This window comes from Mytilus trossulus, chromosome 6, assembly GCF_036588685.1.
Source record: "Mytilus trossulus isolate FHL-02 chromosome 6, PNRI_Mtr1.1.1.hap1, whole genome shotgun sequence".
Taxonomy (NCBI): domain Eukaryota; kingdom Metazoa; phylum Mollusca; class Bivalvia; order Mytilida; family Mytilidae; genus Mytilus; species Mytilus trossulus.
In genome coordinates, this window is record NC_086378.1 from 20,695,795 (window position 1) to 20,722,423 (window position 26,629).

At 33.1% G+C, this 26,629-nt stretch overlaps 1 protein-coding gene across 1 annotated transcript in view; it reads left to right on the top strand.

Annotated features, from left to right (window-relative positions):
• The window catches only part of LOC134722400 (uncharacterized), a 111,764-nt gene extending 88,405 nt beyond the window's left edge, over positions 1-23,359 (top strand). The window contains exons 19-28 of the mRNA XM_063586019.1: positions 74-243; positions 1,097-1,256; positions 2,780-3,367; positions 3,495-8,030; positions 8,092-9,162; positions 10,525-10,683; positions 13,626-13,749; positions 18,296-19,156; positions 20,230-21,249; positions 22,888-23,359. Coding sequence (XP_063442089.1) covers positions 74-243; positions 1,097-1,256; positions 2,780-3,367; positions 3,495-8,030; positions 8,092-9,162; positions 10,525-10,683; positions 13,626-13,749; positions 18,296-19,156; positions 20,230-21,249; positions 22,888-22,931 — 8,733 coding nt within the window. The 3' untranslated portion in view covers positions 22,932-23,359. The remainder of the gene's footprint in view (positions 1-73; positions 244-1,096; positions 1,257-2,779; positions 3,368-3,494; positions 8,031-8,091; positions 9,163-10,524; positions 10,684-13,625; positions 13,750-18,295; positions 19,157-20,229; positions 21,250-22,887) is intronic.
• Positions 23,360-26,629: the final 3,270 nt, after the last annotated feature.

Consider the following 26,629-nt stretch of genomic DNA (forward strand, 5'->3'; position numbering starts at 1 on the left):
AATACTGGACATAAGATTTCAATGATAATAAGGCTAACCTTTGTCTTTTTCTAGTTTTAAATATTTATTTTAGGTAAAAAAAGAAGATAAAAACAAAGGAGGGTTATGTTTCTCTACTTACAAAGCAACAGTACGTAGATATGGTAATTTTCAATCACCCACTGCAGGCTTGATCGACTTCAACGAAAATTTAGCAGAACCACTAACTACGAGCATAAGTATAGTATGGACCAAATTCTTTAGGTGAGAACCATATCAAATAAGTGTAATTATTATGTTTGAAGATGCTTCTATTGTTTATTTAAAAACAAAACATAACGTTGGTATTTTAAATTTAAGTCATAGATACTGTAGAAACTTTAACTTTCATGGGGATTTAATTTCGTGGTTTCCAAAAAATTGAAGTGATTAATTGTATGTAGGTGAAATTTTCATGTTTTTTTTTTTATTTCGTGGTTTCCAAAAAATTGAAGTGATAATTATATGCAGGTGAAAATTTGATGTTTTTTTTTATTTGTCGATATATTCTTTCCACGAAATAAACGAATGTAAAACCTCATTCAAAATTTCTGCTTTTTCAGTATAGACTAACAGAGGATTCTCAATTTTTTATCACCCCTTTCTGGAAGCTTGTACTCATCTCAATCTAGTTGTTTCATTAATTATTTTTGAGCAAGCCAAAAAAACTTAATTTTTTGCACATTTCACATAAAAATGATGAAATATTTTATTCTTAAGAATGCATTTTTTTGTGTGCAGATTCAATATCATCATTGCCAGTTTATGGTTATGGAACATTTTGGATCATAGGTTGCGGTCAAAGGTTTCCTCATCCTTTACGATGAGAAAAAAATGCATAAAATCCTTGTATTTTGACAATTTATCCAAAATATGCTGATTTTGAAGCAACAAGTGTTCTCTTAATGAAGAGCTTTATGTTGGAAAAGAACTAAGGCTTTTGAAATTGATTCATTAGCATGATATAAAAACCAAATTAAGGCCAACTTGAAATTTTATGTTAAAGTTGAAATTCAAGGCTGTAGTTGGCATGAGGTCACCATTGTGCGTTTTTATGTTAAGTTTTATCCAATTTTAGTGTTGATTTGTGGAACCTTCTTGAGAGATACAAGCTGAGAATACTGAGTACATTACGGTCCTTCACTGGCAAACTTTGTGTAGAACTGATGTCTTGTAATGTATCAAGAAATCAATTGGATACAGCACAAAGACAATTCCATTTGATTTCTGGAACAAAGGTAATATTTACAAATACTGCTTTATTAGCATTTCAGTATTATTAAAAAGTATTTATATAATAGTATATTTTTTCTTTTAACGTCTCCTCCATGGAATTTTTTTTCTCACTTACTTGATTCACATAGGATTTTTTCAATAAAAACAATTCATCAAGTTTGAAGTATAAATGCATTGTGAAAACGAATATTTCATCAATGAAATTCAAGTCAGATATTCTTATGAAAGTCCTTTTCATATTGGATACTAATTTTTTTAAGTTTGATGAAGACATTTTGTATTCAAAGCGTTTCAACTGAGGTACTACACAGGTGTCAAAAGGCGTCATTATGGAGGAAAGGGGGTGGCGTCAAAGAGCGTCATTATGGAGGAAAGGGTTAAGCATAACTAAGAACAATACTATTAACCCAATCAACAGCTGAATGTACAATTAATAGTACCAATATATCCACGGAGGGAACATATACATGTACAATTAACAATTAAGATTCATTTTGTCATGTCTGGTGATTTGTTTATTTGGCAATCGCCAGTCAGCAGGGTTTGAGAACATCCTTTGTTTGACCTGCTAGTAGAATGTAATTTGTTAAAATATTCTTTTTCCCTTTTTTTGTCTTTTGGAAAATTTTGTTTGTGCTGTATTTAAACCCCTCTACCAAGAAATTTGTTTTGCATGCACACATATAAAAATTGCAGATTTAGCTTAGCTTTGAACATTGTTTTCAATTTAGACTTGTTGATATATATATATCTGTCAGTGCACTAAATCCATTTCAGTTAGGAAGGATTTATTATTATTATACCCCCGCTTTAAAAAAGGGGGGGTACTGTTTTACCTCTGTCAGTCCGTCCGTCCCATGAATATTTTTGTCGCATTTTTCTCAGGAACTACAATACAAGGATTTCTGAAATTTGGTTTCAGGGTTTATCTAAGTCAGCTATACCGTGTGATCCGTTTTCAGATTAATCACTTGACAACTTCCTGTTTACCGAACACTTGTATGATTTTACACATGATAGCCAAGTTGAAAATTTTCGTCACATTTTTCTCAGGAACTACAATACAAGGATTTCTGAAATTTGGTTTCAAGATTTATATAAGTCAGCTTTACCGTGTGATGCGTTTTCAGATTCATCACTCGACAACTTCCTGTTTACCGAACACTTGCATATTTTTACACTATTAATATTATCCACATGCGGCGGGGGTATCATCAGTGAGCAGTAGCTCGCAGTTTCACTTGTTCATATTGTTATCTAGGATGCCTTATGATGGCTTGATACCAACCCCTCTTTTTGAAACTTTTTGCTTAGTTAAAAATGTCAGTTTCTGATAATTAGGTCCTAGGGGATCGGTCATGGTAAATCAATGATATTGTGTGTGCAGTTGTATCAAATTAGCAGGTATCATATCTAGGAAATATTTTGGTAAGTTTTTTTTAATTTTATTTACAAATACTCTTCTATTTTAATTAATAGAATTGCAAATGTATATTTTTTCTTTATGAATAATCTTTCATTTTAGTTGACAGAAATGATTAGGAATTTACAAGAGTTTGTTATAGAAAGACAGAGAGATATGAACAGGATATTTCCTCCAACTATTAAGGTAAGAGAGTTTGTTATAGAAAGACGGAGAGATATGAACAGGATGTTTCCACCAAATATTCAGGTAAGAGAGTTTGTAATAGAAAGACAGAGAGATATGAACAGGATGTTTCCACCAACTATTCAGGTAAGAGAGTTTGTAATAGAAAGACAGAGAGATATGAACAGGATGTTTCCACCAACTATTCAGGTAAGAGAGTTTGTAATAGAAAGACAGAGAGATATGAACAGGATGTTTCCACCAACTATTCAGGTAAGAGAGTTTGTAATAGAAAGACAGAGAGATATGAACAGGATGTTTCCACCAACTATTCAGGTAAGAGAGTTTGTAATAGAAAGACAGAGAGATATGAACAGGATGTTTCCACCAACTATTCAGGTAAGAGAGTTTGTAATAGAAAGACAAAAAGATATGAACAGGATGTTTCCACCAACTATTCAGGTAAGAGAGTTTGTAATAGAAAGACAGAGAGATATGAACAGGATGTTTCCACCAACTATTCAGGTAAGAGAGTTTGTAATAGAAAGGCAGAGAGATATGAACAGGATGTTTCCACCAAATATTCAGGTAAAGAGAGTTTGTTATAGAAATACAGAGGGATATGAACAGGATGTTTCCACCAACTATTCAGGTAAGAGAGTTTGTTATAGAAATACAGAGGGATATGAACAGGATGTTTCCACCAACTATTCAGGTAAGAGAGTTTGTTATAGAAAGACAGAGGGATATGAACAGGATGTTTCCACCAACTATTGAGGTAAAAGAGTTTGTTATAGAAAGACCGAGGGATATGAACAGGATGTTTCCACCAACTATTCAGGTAAGAGAGTTTGTAATAGAAAGGCAGAGAGATATGAACAGGATGTTTCCACCAACTATTCAGGTAAGAGAGTTTGTTATAGAAAGACAGAGGGATATGAACAGGATGTTTCCACCAACTATTCAGGTAAGAGAGTTTGTTAAAGAAAGACAGAGGGATATGACCAGGATGTTTCCACCAACTATTCAGGTAAGAGAGTTTGCTATAGAAAGACAGAGAGATATGAACAGGATGTTTCCACCAACTATTCAGGTAAGAGAGTTTGTTATAGAAAGACAGAGAGATATGAACAGGATGTTTCCACCAACTATTCAGGTAAGAGAGTTTGTTATAGAAAGGCAGAGAGATATGAACAGGATGTTTCAACCAACTATTCAGGTAAGAGAGTTTGTAATAGAAAGACAGAGAGATATGAACAGGATGTTTCCACCAACTATTCAGGTAAAAGAGTTTGTTATAGAAAGACAGAGAGATATGAACAGGATGTTTCCTCCAACTATTCAGGTAAGAGAGTTTGTAATAGAAAGGCAGAGAGATATGAACAGGATGTTTCCACCAACTATTCAGGTAAGAGAGTTTGTTATAGAAAGACAGAGGGATATGAACAGGATGTTTCCACCAACTATTCAGGTAAGAGAGTTTGTAATAGAAAGGCAGAGAGATATGAACAGGATGTTTCCACCAACTATTCAGGTAAGAGAGTTTGTTATAAAAAGGCAGAGAGATATGAACAGGATGTTTCCACCAACAATTCAGGTAAGAGAGTTTGTTATAGAAAGGCAGAGAGATATGAACAGGATGTTTCCACCAACTATTCAGGTAAGAGAGTTTGTAATAGAAAGGCAGAGAGATATGAACAGGATGTTTCCACCAACTATTCAGGTAAGAGAGTTTGTTATAGAAAGACAGAGGGATATGAACAGGATGTTTCCACCAACTATTCAGGTAAGAGAGTTTGTAATAGAAAGACAGAGAGATATGAACAGGATGTTTCCACCAACTATTCAGGTAAGAGAGTTTGTAATAGAAAGGCAGAGAGATATGAACAGGATGTTTCCACCAAATATTCAGGTAAGAGAGTTTGTTATAGAAATACAGAGGGATATGAACAGGATGTTTCCACCAACTATTCAGGTAAGAGAGTTTGTTATAGAAAGACAGAGGGATATGAACAGGATGTTTCCACCAACTATTGAGGTAAAAGAGTTTGTTATAGAAAGACAGAGGGATATGAACAGGATGTTTCCACCAACTATTCAGGTAAGAGAGTTTGTAATAGAAAGGCAGAGAGATATGAACAGGATGTTTCCACCAACTATTCAGGTAAGAGAGTTTGTTATAGAAAGACAGAGGGATATGAACAGGATGTTTCCACCAACTATTGAGGTAAGAGAGTTTGTTATAGAAAGACAGAGAGATATGAACAGGATGTTTCCACCAACTATTCAGGTAAGAGAGTTTGTTATAGAAAGACAGAGGGATATGAACAGGATGTTTCCACCAACTATTCAGGTAAGAGAGTTTGTTAAAGAAAGACAGAGGGATATGACCAGGATGTTTCCACCAACTATTCAGGTAAGAGAGTTTGCTATAGAAAGACAGAGAGATATGAACAGGATGTTTCCACCAACTATTCAGGTAAGAGAGTTTGTTATAGAAAGACAGAGAGATATGAACAGGATGTTTCCACCAACTATTCAGGTAAGAGAGTTTGTTATAGAAAGGCAGAGAGATATGAACAGGATGTTTCCACCAACTATTCAGGTAAGAGAGTTTGTAATAGAAAGACAGAGAGATATGAACAGGATGTTTCCACCAACTATTCAGGTAAAAGAGTTTGTTATAGAAAGACAGAGAGATATGAACAGGATGTTTCCTCCAACTATTCAGGTAAGAGAGTTTGTAATAGAAAGACAGAGAGATATGAACAGGATGTTTCCACCAACTATTCATGTAAGAGAGTTTGTTATAGAAAGACAGAGGGATATGAACAGGATGTTTCCACCAACTATTCAGGTAAGAGAGTTTGTAATAGAAAGGCAGAGAGATATGAACAGGATGTTTCCACCAACTATTCAGGTAAGAGAGTTTGTTATAGAAAGGCAGAGAGATATGAACAGGATGTTTCCACCAACAATTCAGGTAAGAGAGTTTGTTATAGAAAGGCAGACAGATATGAACAGGATGTTTCCACCAACTATTCAGGTAAGAGAGTTTGTAATAGAAAGGCAGAGAGATATGAACAGGATGTTTCCACCAACAATTCAGGTAAGAGAGTTTGTTATAGAAAGGCAGAGAGATATGAACAGGATGTTTCCACCAACTATTCAGGTAAGAGAGTTTGTTATAGAAAGACAGAGGGATATGAACAGGATGTTTCCACCAACTATTCAGGTAAGAGAGTTTGTTATAGAAAGACAGAGGGATATGAACAGGATGTTTCCACCAACTATTCAGGTAAGTGAGTTTGTTAAAGAAAGGCAGAGAGATATGAACAGGGTGTTTCCACCAACTATTCAGGTAACAGAGTTTGTTATAGAAAGACAGAGAGATATGAACAGGATGTTTCCACCAACTATTCAGGTAAGAGAGTTTGTTATAGAAAGACAGAGGGATATGAACAGGATGTTTCCACCAACTATTCAGGTAAGAGAGTTTGTTATAGAAAGACAGAGGGATATGAACAGGATGTTTCCACCAACTATTCAGGTAAGAGAGTTTGTTATAGAAAGACAGAGGGATATGAACAGGATGTTTCCACCAACTATTCAGGTAAGAGAGTTTGTAATAGAAAGGCAGAGAGATATGAACAGGATGTTTCCACCAACTATTCAGGTAAGAGAGTTTGTTATAGAAAGACAGAGGGATATGAAGAGGATGTTTCCACCAACTATTCAGGTAAGAGAGTTTGTTATAGAAAGACAGAGAGATATGATCAGGATGTTTCCACCAACTATTCAGGTAAGAGAGTTTGTTATAGAAAGACAGAGGGATATGAACAGGATGTTTCCACCAACTATTCAGGTAAGAGAGTTTGTTATAGAAAGACAGAGAGATATGAACAGGATGTTTCCACCAACTATTCAGGTAAGAGAGTTTGTTATAGAAAGGCAGAGAGATATGAACAGGATGTTTCCACCAACTATTCAGGTAAGAGAGTTTGTTATAGAAAGACAGAGAGATATGAACAGGATGTTTCCACCAACTATTCAGGTAAGAGAGTTTGTTATAGAAAGGCAGAGAGATATGAACAGGATGTTTCCACCAACTATTCAGGTAAGAGAGTTTGTAATAGAAAGACAGAGAGATATGAACAGGATGTTTCCACCAACTATTCAGGTAAGAGAGTTTGTAATAGAAAGGCAGAGAGATATGAACAGGATGTTTCCACCAACAATTCAGGTAAGAGAGTTTGTAATAGAAAGACAGAGAGATATGAACAGGATGTTTTCTCCAACTATTCAGGTAAGAGAGTTTGTTATAGAAAGGCAGAGAGATATGAACAGGATGTTTCCACCAACTATTCAGGTAAGAGAGTTTGTTATAGAAAGGCAGAGAGATATGAACAGGATGTTTCCACCAACTATTCAGGTAAGAGAGTTTGTTATAGAAAGACAGAGAGATATGAACAGGATGTTTCCACCAACTATTCAGGTAAGAGAGTTTGTAATAGAAAGACAGAGAGATATGAACAGGATGTTTCCACCAACTATTCAGGTAAGAGAGTTTGTAATAGAAAGACAGAGAGATATGAACAGGATGTTTCCACCAACTATTCAGGTAAGAGAGTTTGTAATAGAAAGACAGAGAGATATGAACAGGATGTTTCCACCAACTATTCAGGTAAGAGAGTTTGTTATAGAAAGACAGAGAGATATGAACAGGATGTTTCCTCCAACTATTCAGGTAAGAGAGTTTGTAATAGAAAGGCAGAGGGATATGAACAGGATGTTTCCACCAACTATTCAGGTAAGAGAGTTTGTTATAGAAAGACAGAGGGATATGAACAGGATGTTTCCACCAACTATTCAGGTAAGAGAGTTTGTTATAGAAAGGCAGAGAGATATGAACAGGATGTTTCCACCAACTATTCAGGTAAGAGAGTTTGTAATAGAAAGACAGAGAGATATGAACAGGATGTTTCCACCAACTATTCAGGTAAGAGAGTTTGTTATAGAAAGGCAGAGGGATATGAACAGGATGTTTCCACCAACTATTCAGGTAAGAGAGTTTGTTATAGAAAGGCAGAGAGATATGAACAGGATGTTTCCACCAACTATTCAGGTAAGAGAGTTTGTTATAGAAAGACAGAGAGATATGAACAGGATGTTTCCACTAACTATTCAGGTAAGAGAGTTTGTTATAGAAAGACAGGGATATGAACAGGATGTTTCCACCAACTATTCAGGTAAAAGAGTTTGTTATAGAAAGACAGAGGGATATGAACAGGATGTTTCCACCAACTATTCAGGTAAGAGAGTTTGTTATAGAAAGACAGAGAGATATGAACAGGATGTTTCCACCAACTATTCAGGTAAGAGAGTTTGTTATAGAAAGACAGAGAGATATGAACAGGATGTTTCCACCAACTATTCAGGTAAGAGAGTTTGTTATAGAAAGACAGAGGGATATGAACAGGATGTTTCAACCAACTATTCAGGTAAGAGAGTTTGTTATAGAAAGACAGAGGGATATGAACAGGATGTTTCCACCAACTAATCAGGTAAGAGAGTTTGTTATAGAAAGACAGAGGAATATGAACAGGATGTTTCCACCAACTATTCAGGTAAGAGAGTTTGTAATAGAAAGGCAGAGAGATATGAGCAGGATGTTTCCACCAACTATTCAGGTAAGAGAGTTTGTTATAGAAAGACAGAGGGATATGAACAGGATGTTTCCACCAACTATTCAGGTAAGAGAGTTTGTTATAGAAAGACAGAGAGATATGAACAGGATGTTTCCACCAACTATTCAGGTAAGAGAGTTTGTTATAGAAAGACAGAGAGATATGAACAGGATGTTTCCACCAACTATTCAGGTAAGAGAGTTTGTTATAGAAAGACAGAGAGATATGAACAGGATGTTTCCACCAACTATTCAGGTAAGAGAGTTTGTTATAGAAAGACAGAGGGATATGAACAGGATGTTTCCACCAACTATTCAGGTAAGAGAGTTTGCTATAGAAAGACAGAGAGATATGAACAGGATGTTTCCACCAACTGTTCAGGTAAGAGAGTTTGTTATAGAAAGACAGAGAGATATGAACAGGATGTTTCCACCAACTATTCAGGTAAGAGAGTTTGTTATAGAAAGGCAGAGAGATATGAACAGGATGTTTCCACCAACTATTGAGGTAAGAGAGTTTGTTATAGAAAGACAGAGAGATATGAACAGGATGTTTCCACCAACTATTCAGGTAAGAGAGTTTGTTATAGAAAGACAGAGAGATATGAACAGGATGTTTCCTCCAACTATTCAGGTAAGAGAGTTTGTTATAGAAAGACAGAGAGATATGAACAGGATGTTTCCACCAACTATTCAGGTAAGAGAGTTTGTAATAGAAAGGCAGAGAGATATGAACAGGATGTTTCCACCAACTATTCAGGTAAGAGAGTTTGTAATAGAAAGACAGAGGGATATGAACAGGATGTTTCCACCAACTATTCAGGTAAGAGAGTTTGTAATAGAAAGACAGAGAGATATGAACAGGATGTTTCCACCAACTATTCAGGTAAGAGAGTTTGTTATAGAAAGACAGAGAAATATGAACAGGATGTTTCCACCAACTATTCAGGTAAGAGAGTATGTCATAGAAAGACAGAGAGATATGAACAGGATGTTTTCTCCAACTATTCAGGTAAGAGAGTTTGTCATAGAAAGGCAGAGAGATATGAACAGGATGTTTCCACCAACTATTCAGGTAAGAGAGTTTGTTATAGAAAGACAGAGAGATATGAACAGGATGTTTCCACCAACTATTCAGGTAAGAGAGTTTGTAATAGAAAGGCAGAGAGATATGAACAGGATGTTTCCACCAACTATTCAGGTAAGAGAGTTTGTAATAGAAAGACAGAGGGATATGAACAGGATGTTTCCACCAACTATTCAGGTAAGAGAGTTTGTAATAGAAAGACAGAGAGATATGAACAGGATGTTTCCACCAACTATTCAGGTAAGAGAGTTTGTAATAGGAAGACAGAGGGATATGAACAGGATGTTTCCACCAACTATTCAGGTAAGAGAGTTTGTTATAGAAAGACAGAGAGATATGAACAGGATGTTTCCACCAACTATTCAGGTAAGAGAGTTTGTTATAGAAAGACAGAGAGATATGAACAGGATGTTTCCACCAACAATTCAGGTAAAATAATGTTTATACTAAGTATGTATATGAATCAAATTCAGTGCAAACAACAAGAATGATCTTCAAAGGTTTGCTTTTGACTAAACAGAAAGGAAAGAGGCCTACATATAAAATGATTGAATCCACAAAATTGTTCTTAGCAGTACAATGAAACCTTATATGTTTTTTGTATACAAGCTGAAATGTAAAATAAAAGATGAAACTATTTATTATCCCCAATAAAACACCATTCACATACTTAACACACAAAATTGATAGCACATGTACAAAAGCACAAAAGTGATAGCACAATGTATGACTGGATAAATGATAAAAGGTGGAGTACTTCTTTTGTTGGCTCCATTTTGTTGTAAGAATAGAAATATCCACTATAAACTTTTTGAAAAATAACTGGACACCATGGAGTGAAATTTTCAAAATATGACAAAGGATCGAGTTAATTGTTATATATAAATTGGGAAAATGTTATATTTATAGGATCACCTTAAAACAACATATGAAGATTGTAAGAATGACAGTGGGAAAGGACTTTTCCAACGTATGAAGAACAAAATGGAGGGTGGAGTTGATAATGAACGACCTAACATGTTCCAGAGTGCTTCAAGTACATTACTAGCTCAATTGGAACAGTTAATGGTAAGTGCTGCTCTATCAAAAGGAGTACGTTCAGTGTGAATCTCTATTACTAGCTTAAATCATCATTATGCCAATGAATTATAGTTAAAAACAAAGACTGGATAGGAAAGGGAATCCCGCAAAAGTTTGTTTTAACAAATAACCTACAACATGTATCTGACCCTTGTGTGCACCAAGTTTCTGTCTTAAACTGATGTGGTTGAAATCCAGAAGATTTTCAGTTCTTTTATACTAAAATCTTAATATTCAATCTATAAGTTCACCTGACTTTTCATGAGTCAGTGTGTCTTATGTTAAGTATTTCTTGATTTAAGTCTGTGTCTGATTTACTATGTCACAGTGAACTGGACATACGCCAAAGTATCATTATGGAAAATATCAGACGGTGACTTTGGTACCTCTTTTAACATTGATATTGTGGAATTTATGATATATTTGATCCCAGTTTTGAAACCTTTACCTTTAAGACATTGAATATTAAATTTGATTAAGAGTTGTAAAGCAAGGCATTTCAGCTGGTGCACTCTTGTTAACAGCTATACTGTGGATTCATTATTAGTCATTGGATACCAATTTTCGTGGATTTCGTGGGTACAGGTTAACCATGAAATTAAATGTCCACGAATGACAAACTTTTCATAGGATTGTGATAGAACCACAAAATTAATATCCATGAACATGCTAGCTTTCCTCAGTCCACGAAAATTGGTACCCACGAAAATATATGAATCCACAGTATATGTCTTTAGAAGAACATATGAGGTATATGTAATTAATGTTTCTGTATGTAAATGATAGAATTGATGGGGTATACAGAAAACAGCCAAACTGCTTATAGAATAACGCCTTTGCTGCTAGATATTTATGTAAAGCTTAATTTAGAAATTATTTAATAAAATTTCTGTTTTCGGTTGTTTATTTATCAATTTACCAGCTTAAACTATATCTCATACATATGAATAGATTTCATGAAATTGTCATATTTAGGTGAACGAAAAATAATGGTAATGTATTTAAGGATGTACTTTGTTGCTATTAAAAAAATCTAGAATTTCAAATTGATACTTTAAGTCAGAAGAGCATTAGTTAAAGAACAAAATAGGCTAAAAGGAAGGAAAAGATCAACTAGGAACGTTTACCTTATATTTACATTGGTATCATTTTGGTCTCAAATCTAAGGAAACGAAATTAACAATCTGCTAAAATTTTGATAAACGACCTTTTGCAAAAATGTTTTGTAAGCTAATGAAGTCTGATGTGAAAAGAAAAATGGGTCTAATGGGGCAAAATATTTTAACCTGTATTGAAGTAAAAAAAAAATCAAGGAGTAAAATCACAAATTGCTAAACCTCAATTAAATACATCTATAGTTGATAAAAAAAAAAAACTAATGATAAGGCCACACCAATTTAATTTCTTGTTCTACGGATTTTTGGACTCCAAAAATTGGGGCGAGCGAGCGATTTGAAAATTTTAATAAAAAAATATTTAATTTGCAAATTTTTAAGGCGAAGCTTAAAAAGTAAAGGCGAGCAATTATAATTTTTTTTGGTAAATATAAAATATTAGGTTTTGACTATATTAAAACTTGATTTATCACTTGTACCTTGACATTTCTTCAATTTATGAAGTATTTTTTCCCCTGTTCAACAAGAAATAATTGAATAATTAAATCTGGTCTATATATGTGTGACTGACAATGAGACAATTCTCCATCCAAGTCATTATCAGGTTCAGAACAACCCCTTATATGACCCCTTAATATAATGAATATCCCTTTTCTGAGGGGTCAAAATATTAAAGTTTAATGAAATATATTTTTTTTGTAAAAACACTTTAAGTACAAAAGGGCTTATATTTTCCCAAAGAACTATAATATTTGGTATTAAATAGTCAAAACATGTTCAAGAATTTTGTAATATTCCTGAACTTTAACCATGTTAACACATTTACTTTGTCTTTAACAGTTTAATATTATTCAAAATAAGTGGACCCATCCCTCTTTCAGAAAAGTTGATTAAAATATAATGTATTTCTCCTCTTTTTGAGTAAAAAATTCTAAGTTGTCAAAGGTTTGTATAGTAGCACTGTACAAATCCTTAGTATTTCTATTTTCTTTTCTACAACAGACTGAACAGTAAACATGGTAAAATTACCCCTTCAAGGCCCTTGTCTGAGGGAGGGTTGGTCCCAACCTGATAATAACAAACATAGGTCAAATACGGCCTTTTACACAGTGCTTTGATCAAGACCAACCAGCAAGCTATAGGGACCACAACTTAGTATTGTACACAATTCGAACAGAGAAACCAACGATCTAAATTATATTTCCAAACGGGAAAATGTCAAATGAACCACATCAACAAACGATAACTGCTGCACGACAGGTCTCTCAATCAACCAGGACAGGTGCACAAACCTGCAGCGGGTATGACCGTCACCATACATTATAATTGCAGTTGAAGGCAAATCCTTCAGAAGTTCTTTGTACTTTATTTTAACAACGAACATTTTATTTATAGGGAATATAAGTTAGGGGGAAAGAAACCAACGTTTTGTTCTGTACTGGTATTTCTATTTATATAGAATAAATTGGTTTCATGCTGAAACAAATATTCTCGCAGATATTTACAGTGTTGTGGGGTGCTGATAGGTTTAAAATCATTACATAAAGGCTGGACTGTGATTTTATAAAACAAATGTTGAGATCTCTTTATAATATTAACAAAACAACGGTGCGGGAAATGGACATGATTTCATTTCCGGATGCGGGAAGCGGGAATATAATAAAAATTAAAAAAATCTGTTTTGAAAAAAGTAGGTGCGGGCGGGTCCGTCGAACAAGGAATCAAATTGGTGTGGCCTAAATTGGTAAGTTAACTGGAAGAAACATTGGAAGATCAAAGTTCAGTAATTGGTACTTTTTTCTTGTCTTTTATTAGAATGATGTAATTGGCAAGGTCAAAGAAGTATGTTCTACATTGTGTTTAAACTTACAAGCAGTGTTTGAACCCCTGTGGAATTCTTGTGAGGCCTCCAAACAGCTCAAAAGTACTCTATTTAAAGGTTAGTCATTGATTTTCACATTTATAGCTGTGTTTTCACTGTTTTTTGCAATTGAAAGTATGTTATAAATGTTACTAAAAATCTAGTACAAATAAATGTAAAAATATGTTATGAAAAATAGGAGGTGATGAGGCATCTTTAGCCAAATGTAAATCAGCTAATTCATTGCTGACCGTACCATTATATATATTGAGTTGTGCAAATTCATTGCTGACAGTCCCATTACATATATTAAGTTGTGCAAATTCTTGCTGACAGTCCCATTACATATATTAAGTTGTGCAAATTCATTGCTGACAGTCCCATTACATATATTAAGTTGTGCAAATTCATTGCTGACAGTCCCATTACATATATTAAGTTGTGCAAATTCTTGCTGACAGTCCCATTACATATATTAAGTTGTGCAAATTCATTGCTGACAGTCCCATTACATATATTAAGTTGTGCAAATTCATTGCTGACAGTCCCATTACATATATTAAGTTGTGCAAATTCATTGCTGACCGTCCCATTATATATATTAAGTTGTGCAAGTTCATTGCTGACAGTCCCATTACATATATTAAGTTGTGCAAATTCATTTCTGACCGTACCATTATATATATTAAGTTGTGCGAATAAGTTGTGTAAATTCATTGCTGACCGTACCATTATATATATTAAGTTGTGTAAATTCATTGCTGACCGTACCATTACATATATTAAGTTGTGTAAATTCATTGCTGACCGTACCATTATATATATTAAGTTGTGCGAATAAGTTGTGTAAATTCATTGCTGACCGTACCATTATATATATTAAGTTGTGTAAATTCATTGCTGACTGTACCAGTACATATATTAAGTTGTGTAAATTCATTGCTGACCGTACCATTATATATATTAAGTTGTGTAAATTCATTGCTGACCGTACCATTACATATATTAAGTTGTGTAAATTCATTGCTGACCGTACCATTATATATATTAAGTTGTGTAAATTCATTGCTGACCGTACCATTACATATATTAAGTTGTGTAAATTCATTGCTGACCGTACCATTACATATATTAAGTTGTGTAAATTCATTGCTGACCGTACCATTACATATATTAAGTTGTGTAAATTCATTGCTGACAGTACCATTACATATATTAAGTTGTGTAAATTCATTGCTGACCGTACCATTACATATATTAAGTTGTGTAAATTCATTGCTGACCGTACCATTACATATATTAAGTTGTGTAAATTCATTGCTGACCGTACCATTACATATATTAAGTTGTGTAAATTCATTGCTGACCGTACCATTACATATATTAAGTTGTGTAAATTCATTGCTGACAGTACCATTATATATATTAAGTTGTGTAAATTCATTGTTTGCTGACATTACCATTACATATATTAAGTTGTGTAAATTCATTGCTGACAGTACCATTATATATATTAAGTTGTGTAAATTCATTGCTGACCGTACCATTACATATATTAAGTTGTGTAAATTCATTGCTGACCGTACCATTACATATATTAAGTTGTGTAAATTCATTGCTGACCGTACCATTATATATATTAAGTTGTGTAAATTCATTGCTGACCGTACCATTACATATATTAAGTTGTGTAAATTCATTGCTGACCGTACCATTACATATATTAAGTTGTGTAAATTCATTGCTGACCGTACCATTACATATATTAAGTTGTGTAAATTCATTGCTGACCGTACCATTATATATATTAAGTTGTGTAAATTCATTGCTGACCGTACCATTACATATATTAAGTTGTGTAAATTCATTGCTGACCGTACCATTACATATATTAAGTTGTGTAAATTCATTGCTGACCGTACCATTACATATATTAAGTTGTGTAAATTCATTGCTGACCGTACCATTACATATATTAAGTTGTGTAAATTCATTGCTGACCGTACCATTATATATATTAAGTTGTGTAAATTCATTGCTGACCGTACCATTACATATATTAAGTTGTGTAAATTCATTGCTGACTGTACCATTATATATATTAAGTTGTGTAAATTCATTGCTGACCGTACCATTATATATATTAAGTTGTGCGAATAAGTTGTGTAAATTCATTGCTGACAGTACCATTACATATATTAAGTTGTGTAAATTCATTGCTGACCGTACCATTATATATATTAAGTTGTGCGAATAAGTTGTGTAAATTCATTGCTGACAGTACCATTACATATATTAAGTTGTGTAAATTCATTGCTGACCGTACCATTATATATATTAAGTTGTGTAAATTCATTGCTGACCGTACCATTATATATATTAAGTTGTGTAAATTCATTGCTGACCGTACCATTATATATATTAAGTTGTGTAAATTCATTGCTGACTGTACCATTATATATATTAAGTTGTGTAAATTCATTGCTGACCGTACCATTATATATATTAAGTTGTGCGAATAAGTTGTGTAAATTCATTGCTGACAGTACCATTACATATATTAAGTTGTGTAAATTCATTGCTGACCGTACCATTATATATATTAAGTTGTGTAAATTCATTGCTGACCGTACCATTATATATATTAAGTTGTGTAAATTCATTGCTGACCGTACCATTATATATATTAAGTTGTGTAAATTCATTGCTGACCGTACCATTACATATATTAAGTTGTGTAAATTCATTGCTGACCGTACCATTACATATATTAAGTTGTGTAAATTCATTGCTGACCGTACCATTATATATATTAAGTTGTGTAAATTCATTGCTGACCGTACCATTACATATATTAAGTTGTGCAAATTCATTTCTGACCGTACCATTATATATATTAAGTTGTGCGAATAAGTTGTGTAAATTCATTGCTGACCGTACCATTACATATATTAAGTTGTGCAAATTCATTTCTGACCGTACCATTATATATATTAAGTTGTGCGAATAAGTTGTGTAAATTCATTGCTGACCGTACCATTATATATATTAAGTTGTGTAAATTCATTGCTGACCGTACCATTACATATATTAAGTTGTGTAAATTCATTGCTGACCGTACCATTATATATATTAAGTTGTGTAAATTCATTGCTGACCGTACCATTACATATATTAAGTTGTGTAAATTCATTGCTGACAGTCCCATTACATATATTAAGTTGTGCAAATTCATTTCTGACCGTACCATTATATATATTAAGTTGTGCGAATAAGTTGTGTAAATTCATTGCTGACCGTACCATTACATATATTAAGTTGTGCAAATTCATTGCTGACCGTTCCATTATATATATTAAGTTGTGTAAATTCATTGCTGACTGTACCATTATATATATTAAGTTGTGTAAATTCATTGCTGACCGTACCATTATATATATTAAGTTGTGTAAATTCATTGCTGACTGTACCATTATATATATTAAGTTGTGCAAATTCATTGCTGACCGTACCATTATATATATTAAGTTGTGTAAATTCATTGTTGACTGTACCAGTACATATATTAAGTTGTGTTATAGATAATAATTTCACAGATTATTTCATAAAGGGCCAAGTGAGTTTTTCTCATCACTTTGCATCCGTCGTCTGACATTGTTACTTATTAAAAAAATCTTCTCCTTTTAAACTACTTGGCCAAAATCATCATTTGGGTATCTAGTTTAAAAAATGTGTCCGGTGACCCGGCCAACCAACCAAAGTGGCCACCATGGCAAAAAATTGAACAGAGGGGTTAAAATGTAGGTTTTGGCTTTTAACTTAAAAACCAAAGCATTTAGAGCAAATCTGGAATGGAGTAAAATTGTTTATGAGGTCAAAATCTATCTGCCCTGAAATTTTCAGATGAATCAGACAACCCGTTGTTGGGTTGCTGCCCCTGAATTGGTAATTTTAAGGAAATTTGCTGTTTTTGGTTATTATCTTGAATATTATTATAGATAGAGATAAACTGTAAACAGCAATAATGTTCAGCAAAGTAAGATTTACAAATAAGTCAACATTACCGGAATGGTCATTTGACCCCGTAATGAGTTTATTGTCCTTCATAGACTCATAGTAAACTTTTATCAATTTTCATAAAATTTGTAAATTTTTACTAACATTTTCCACTGTAACTACTGGGCAAAGTTTATTATCATAGGCGAATCCAGTGAGGGGCCCGGGCCCCCCCCCCCCCTTTTGTGGGTAAAATTTTTTGGTTACTTATATAGGGAATCATGGAAGCATGACTGGCCCCTTAGGTCAGTCAGAGGGCCACCCTTATGGAAAGTGCTGGATCCGCCACTGATTATAGATGGAGATAATCGTAAGCAGCAAGATTGTTCATTAAAATAAGATCTACAAACACATAACCAACACCAAACACAATTTTGTCATGAATCCATCTGTGTCCTTTGTTTGATATGCACATAGACCAAGGTGAGCGACACAGGCTCTTTAGAGCCTCTAGTTTATAATGCAATTAATAAACTTGCACAACTTTTATCATTTTTTAAAATCTTTTAAAAAGTTGTTTCAGATGTTTATATAGATGAATAACAGTGCTTTTAAAATATTTTTGTAGAAATCACTGAGGCCTCTTTAGTAATGTCAAGTTTATGTCGGACTGCTGGTGTACAGTTGCCTGTCAGGTCAGCAGCTAGCACAAGGGAGACAATTCATGGATCTTCAATAATGACAGATGTTAATAGGATGGTACCTTCAGAAAGTCAACAATCACCTTATGCCAACAGAGTTGTAGAATTACCTGGGTGTTCTGGGACAAATATAGCATCTAAAAGAAGTGGTCCAGGGCAACAACTAGGTCAAGTAATGAATATTACCAGTCCAGCTATGAGTACTGGTATACCAGGGAAAACAGTGAGACGTAATTCTGCAGTAGAAATACCAGATTGTGATAGAAGGGCAATACATAGAATTCCAATAACAAGTACAGTTACAAGAACTACTAATGTTGACAAACAAGCATGTTCTTCTGTAGGAAGTCGGTTTGGATTACCACAAAATAGCTCTATTTCTCGGGCAAATATTTCTCAAAATAATCAAGTTCAGCATAATAGCAAGGATAAACTTACTCATGGGAATGAATCTTATAATTTCATGATGAATACATCAAATTCAAGACCAACACAAGTAGTTGTTGAACAGCCAAATACCCCAGTTGCACAAAAGCATGGGACCATTGTACAGAATCAGCAGTCAGGAAATAAGACACCTAAGTTTGTTTCTGTTTTACCTGGGAAGCATGGTCATGTGACCTACAGGAAGCAAACAGGTAACCAGAACCCAACCAATACTTACACACAAGGGAGAAAATGTAAACCAGGAAGCAACAGCGTGAGTGAAGTGCCATTAGTCCCTACACCTGGAAGAAGGTCTGTTGATGGAGGACATGGACCAGTTTCATTGGTACCTCAGATAGCAGGTAATTATTGCTACTTATTTCATTGGCAAAGGTTATTGCAGGTAAATTTGCATTAAGAAACCAAGAGGCACATTTTTAAGACTCCTAACTGTGGGTTAAATGTTATAATATTTCAAAGGAAAAAAGCACACTACCACTATTTAAGTAAAAAATGTGTTGACCTTTTAATTGGTGATTCCTGTTAAAATAAACATTAAGCATACATTTAATATTTTAAGATAACACTTTAAATCTGTAGGGGCATCGTTTTTGTCTCCCAGACACAATAATATCTCAAAGAACGTTCTACATTGACTTTGTTATAATACTGTAAATTCAAGAGTGGATTGCTTTAAATCTTTGTATTCTGTTTGAAATGGAGGAACTGATTCTGGGCTTCCTCAGAAATTGGGAGATATTAAATATAATTAGGTTGGTTATATTAATACTGAATGATATGTTGATACAGAAAATAATTATAGATTATCGTTGATCATCTCAACTTGATTGATTTTCTGACTTGAGCAGGAACGGCAAAAGCGAGAAAGGCGATTGAGTTGAGATGACCAATGATAATCTGTTTATTGCTACTTTACCTATGATGTCAATTTCATTAGCAACGCCAGGTTCCTGCTTAGCGATAATTTTCCATCTCAAGCGAATAGAATGATATGAAAAATTATCACAAAAAAAGATCAAAGGAAAAATGCACAAACTTGTGATGATCAAATTTATACATGTTTTTTGCAAGATTTGATAGAATAATTATCTCTATAAAGGTCAGCCAGTGATAATTTTGTTCTTTCTATACTTTCATGTAAACTTTTATTTTATTAGTGAGTGTCATGATATAAACCATCAAGAAAGAAATTGAGACACATATTAACCAATTTCTTCATACAATGAATTTCTACACAATGCACAAGAAATACATAAATAATTGAATAAGCATTGTAAGGCAAATAAGTATATAGCAATTATGTGAAGATAATACACATTTTACATACATGTATATGAGAAGAAAAAAAAGCTTTTGCCTCAATATGTCTGTATACACTGCTTACAACTTCTAAATATGACTTCTCTTTGTACAGAATCAACACTTCCAGTATTGTCTTCTACAGTTGTTAGATTAAGAAATCTTGGAGAAAATCATGTTACTGGACACAGGACACCGAAATCTATACCTGTATCATCAGTCTCACAAACACATAGGCCAAGACATCCTAGCTCATTTCAATCACCTGAGAGTGGACAACAACATGCTGGTACTAATCTTGTGTCACAACCATCTATTGGACAGCCTGTTGTACCAACATCGTGCATTAATTCACCCACTTTCCCTTTTCACAGTGCCTCTCAACCATCTGATTTTGTACCTTCATGCATTTCATCTCGTCATCCATTAATTCCTGGAAATGATGCACCTGTGACAACTAGTGTGTCCTTGCCTCCTGTTCAAGGTCGTCCTTATCTGAGTACTAATGTTCCAAGACTTATGGTTCCAGCTCAAATGAGTACACAGCCTTTACATACTGGTCAACATATGTCAAGGTCAACATCACAAAAGTTTGTGAAATATACTGATCATTCAACTGGTGCAAATACTTCAGAAATTCCTGTCACGGTAAGTGGGCAAAGACCACTAACTCCATCAGTGCAGACAACAAGAACGTGTCAAAAAAAAAATATGATTCCGTCGTCTGCTGTGCCAAAGTCATACAGTTCTCAAAAGACTTCTCAAGTGAGTTCTGGTATTAATAAATTACCATCTACAACCAATGTCACAAATTTAAAGACTTCTAGAAATGTGAATCCAGCCACATCTGCTGTTGGAAGTTCACAAAACTCACGATTACATGAAACAAACCATGACAAACTTTTACATACAACACAATCCCAAGAATACATTTCCTCACATGAAAAGGCAATTAATGACATAAGAGGAAATGTTTGGAGACTGGGGAAAAGAAAGCAGAGTGACGGTAGTCAAGGTTCAAGGTCATCTTTAAATCCTAATATCTCAACATCTGTTGTCTTTAGTACCCCTATACGGATAAAGACTGAAGCAAGTGAGGAATCGGGACCTCCAAAGAGAAGAAGACCTCAAAAAGGTAAGGCAGAAAGGTGAAAAAATTAGGTTTTGATCAATCTCCAAACTATAAAATTGAGAATGGAAATATGGAATATGTTAAAAAGACAACAACCTGACCAAAGAGCAAACAATAGCTGAAGGCCACCAATGGGGCTTCAAAGCAGAAAATCCTGTACCTGAAGGTGGTCCTTAGCTGGCCCCTTAATAAAATTGTGTACTAGTTCAGTGAAATTGGTTGTCACACTAAATCTCCAAAACATATGAATGCTGTCGGACCACTTTTCTCTTTTCTCTTATTTTTTAAAAGCTATATCTTAGCACATGTGCAAATTATTGGCATAGGCTTATATAACAAATAGTTTCTAGGGTAATAGTTTTAACTAATGTGTCAAATATTTTTACAGGGAAAAGATCTATTGACTAATAGATATGTAAAAAAAAATCATCAAGATGCTGGAACAGGCTATTATTTGAACTTGGAATTATTTTTAATTATGGAATTTGCTTGATTTCTTGTTCGGGCTTTTCCAGAAAAAAATGTATGGGTGGGTTGGAAGGCAGTTTTTGTCAGCACCCACCACCCAGACAATTGTAATTGAGAATTAGAGTGCATTATCGTGTGAAAAGTTGCTCTGATACCCATCACCCATGTATTATTAATACAATGTGCCTTCCAACCCCCCCATACATTTTTTTCTGGAATAGCCCTTATTGAAATTTTTAATAAATTCCATGTTTATTCTGTACTGAAATGTTCTGTGCTGCGCACAACACTTTCTATTACAAAGAAAATAGTATATTATCAATAGAATGTACTGTGCCTCACACAACACAATCTAATCAAAATATATTGTATGGAAAGTGTTATTAACCACTCAAAAGATTATAATACCAAATAAACATGGAATTAATTAAAAAAAAATTAAACACAAGAAATTATGCAAATTCCATAATTAAAAATAATTCCAAGTTCAAATTATAGCCTGTTTTGGGCTTTTCATGAGCCAAACACATGTTTTGTCTACACAAGGGTAGTAAAACAATTGGAAGGCCACACTTGATTAAAAGTTTTATTTTATTATTGATATTATATTATACTTTAAAAGGCCATTATGAATGTTGGAAAGCCACAAAGGCAACAACAACCACCATTTCTTTAAAGAAAAAAGCAACAAACAAAAAGAGATGTTGATTGACTGACTTGGTGTACGCACCATACATGATGGTGTTAAACCATTTCTTTGTGTGTAGAAACCTCCTCATTTTCTTCATGTAAAATAGAGAATGGAAATGGGGAATGTGTCAAGAGACAACAAGCCGACCAAAGAGTAAAAAAAGAAAAAACAAGCAAAGGCCACCAATGGGCAAACAATATATTGTATGAATAGAACATAGGGAAAAAATCCTGCACAGTGCAGTTACCGACCCAATGTCCACTTATTTGAACAATGGAATAAAAGACTGCAACAAATTATGTAGAATATGAATCTGGGCCTCAACAAAATATTTTTAAGAAGTTTTAGCAAGAGAGTCAAATTATTTATTTTAACTAGTTGTGCATAAATTTGGTATCAAACAATTGTGTAGTACTATTAAATGTTAATTTTGACTGAGGTCATACTTTGCTGTATTGATATTTTGTTAATATCTATTTCAGACAAACCAGTCGTGATAACGATAAGTGATTCCGACTCTGACTGAAAGTTGTGTTGTCAGAAAAATGTACACTGAAGTTTGTCAAATCACTCGGATTGAATGTTGTGTTGTCATAAGTACACAGAAGCTTGGGACAAGAATGCTTAAAACTTAACATATGATTGTTTGTATGGTAACAACTGAAAATGAATGATATGGTTTTGTGTGGAAACAATTACACAAGTCATGGTTTTGTATGGTAACAATTAAACAAGTCATGGTTTTTGTATGGTTACAATTATACAAGTCATGGTTTTGTACGGAAACAATTAAATAAGTCATGTTTTTGTATTGTAACAATTTACAAGTCATGCAAGTTGTGTACCTTTTTATTGTAAACCAATAGTGCAGTTAAAGGATATTTATCTTGTGCTTACAATTCAGTGCTGAAAATCTAAGAATGAAAATTTTACCATTTTCATTATTTGGGATTTTTTTTAAAAAGTATGAATGAATATATTTTATGTATGTTATGAGTATGAAAAATACCATAAGTACCTGGATGTCATACATAAGGATATATACATTTGATCAAAATCAGATCTTTTTCTAAAACTATATTATGTAACCGGTGCTTTATATATAAACAATGTTTTCTAGTCCACAGATTGTGTTCAAATCATTTTGTAATAACCATTAGTGCTTTGAAAATATAAAGAATTATTATGTTCCAAAAAGTGTGTTTTAACCAGTAGCATCTAGTCTTAATCATTGCTACTGTTATGTGATATCTACTACTAATTGGGTGTGCATGTTTTTTGTCAAGTTTTTTTTATTGTCTGAATGTCATGGAATATTAACTTCTCTTTTAGAACCTGTTGAGGCAAGGGGATATTTTAAACTTTCATATTGATTTCACTTAATCAGGGACCTGTTTGGAGCATTCTCAAAAAATTGGTCAAGACTTTTGTTAGCAATAAAAAATAATCATGAAGACTGCTCATCTTTTCTTCAATGTGATCCAAGACTAGTAAATCTTATTTTTAGAGTAGAAATTAATATTGCATGTTTTATGAATGTTTAAAGGATACTTAATAGATGCAAAACTTGTGTGGTGCTAAGATGCGTTTCATTATTATTGAATAAAAGTTATTCCAGTGTTTGTCAAGTCACAATTATTCAATAAATAGAATGATATGATCATGTGAATAAGAGAGGTAGGAAGATTACTTAGGTTGTGATTTGTTGAAAGAAATATTTTTTTGTTTAGAATTCAATGTGATTCAAGACTAGTCGAAGCTACTAATGTTTGTTTTATAAATGTATAAAAGATACTTAATTGAAAAAATTATAAGTTGCTAGTATTCAATGTGATTCAAGACTAGCGGAAGCTACTAATGTTTGTTTTATAAATGTATAAAAGATACTTAATTGAAAAAATTTTAGATGCTAGGGTATAATGCAGTATTGTAGAAAACCTCTGTTGTGTAGTGTTAGTATAATGTAGATTTAGTCTAATTCGTAGCTCACTTTTAAACTCTCAGTATATTGTAAATTGATTTATTTTATTGTCTCGATTCTATTTCTGGATGTTGTTTATATTATACTGTACAACTAAGATGAATTTATGATTTGGGTCATAGGATTTTTGCACAATTTTATTTAAAATTTTTTTAGCCTTCAGATTGGTTTAGAAAATAGTTAAGATAAGATACATCTTGCCCATTGATGGTTCCTTTTGATGCCATTAAATCAAACTTCATGCATTTTTTTTATACATAAACATGTGTGCTTTTTTTTTAACATTTTTGTTTGTTGTTTTTTTTCCAAATGAAATATGTTATTTTATGTCTTGGTTGTGTCTGATAAAGAAATCCAAAATACATGTATATGTGATACCTCAATCAAAATTGTGATGTTAAATATCATATGTTTAAAGAGAAAAAGCTAGTTCCTTATCCATATTTCCTTGCACATGAAATTTATAACTTCATTTTATCAAGACCTTTTTGAAATAGCTCAGGTTTCAAATGTAAGAGCTTATTTCTGTGATAATTTTATGTCAGCATCTAAAAATTTTCTTTCAACATAATCATTTTTATAATCTTTTCATAGAATAAGAAGAACTAACCAATCGCAAGGAAATATGAACTAGGATGAGGGTTTTTCATGTTAAGATGGATATTTCTGTTTCAATAAGTTTGTTATCATGTGAAAAAGAAGATAACTGATTAGTTTCATTTTATCTTTTAAAAGAAAGATGTTTTTATTGAGGAAAAACTGACTTAAGATGTTTATAATTGTTTTGATTTTATACCAAAGATGTATAAATTTTATGGACAATTAAAAAAAGGAAATACACAAACAATTCTTTAATTCTTTCTTTAAGCTTACAATATACTACAAAGATTTGAGTTATTTCACTGAGACAGCATCCAAATACAGTGTCATAATTGTTTTAAAAAACCCAAAAAAAGAACTTGGCTTTTTTAGGTAAATGCTAATATAATTTTTAACCAGATTTTCAAAGGAAAAAAATCAGTTATTGATTTTAGGATGTATAACAGGTTGGAGGTTGCCAAACACTGTCTTCATTTCTCAAGAACCACTAAACCAAATCCTTTTAAATTTTACTTTGTTGTTACCGATCTGACATGACAAAATGGAGGTTAACTTTGATGTTGACAATTTTCACTTTCCCATTCAAGAGTTATGGTCCTTGTGATATTGAAAAATGCCAGGACAAAAATAAATATAAAAAACAAAAAATGTTTGCTTTCACTCAACAGCCTCTTGCTCATAACATGTTCTGAAACTTCAAAAGATTGGTCATGTTGGTACTAAAACTAAAAATTATCAATACAAGATTTACTAAGATGCATCTAATTTAGCTTTACGAATTCAGCATCTGGAACAGTCGGGGGCATTACTTAAACAAGTAACAATTTAAATTACCTATACAAGTAATGTTGAAAACGAGGCTAATTTAAATATAACGTATATAAGTTATTTTTTCAAAATATTATTTTTATAGGTGTCCAAGAATACAGATTTTACTAGCTTTAAATAATTTTCACAGTTATCTTGTTATTTTTCCCTTGATATATAAAAACTAATTCTTCAGAAACACTAATTAACTTTCCGACGCACTTATCTTTCATACCGACGCTTCTGGGTCAAAGATTGGTCTCTTGGGACTATTAAATTATCATTTTCCTCTAAAATCTTGAAGGTAGACTGATATAAATAGATAGATACTTGTGAATTAATTAAGACCTGAAGTTATTTATAATTTGTAACCTAAATCAATTACATATGTGCCTTAGATAAGTGTAATTTCAATTTTTTTCAAAAATGTTTAAAATAACTTATTCAAGTAATATTTTTGTCATTATTTTCAAAGTAACCTTTTATCTCTATACTCCTCTCAAATCTGAAAAAGTCTCTATTTTATGATATAAAATGTTGTTTAAAATCATTAAAACTAAATTTAGTCTATGTTTCTATTGCAAATTAAAATAACTCTATTAAGTAATTTTATTATTTTTAAAATAAAAAATTACTTATATAAGTAATTTAAAAAAATAACTTGTTAAAGTAACGCCCCTGACTGTGGAAGGCACCTGATCTGCAGAAGGTAAGTAGATCTAGGGTGGAATTACAGCTTCCTCTAACAGTAAAAACTGGCTGCCATAATATATAAAAATTTGTAAGAGTTCCGACTTGCTGGTATTCCTGGTTGTCACAGGCTCAACAAACTAGAG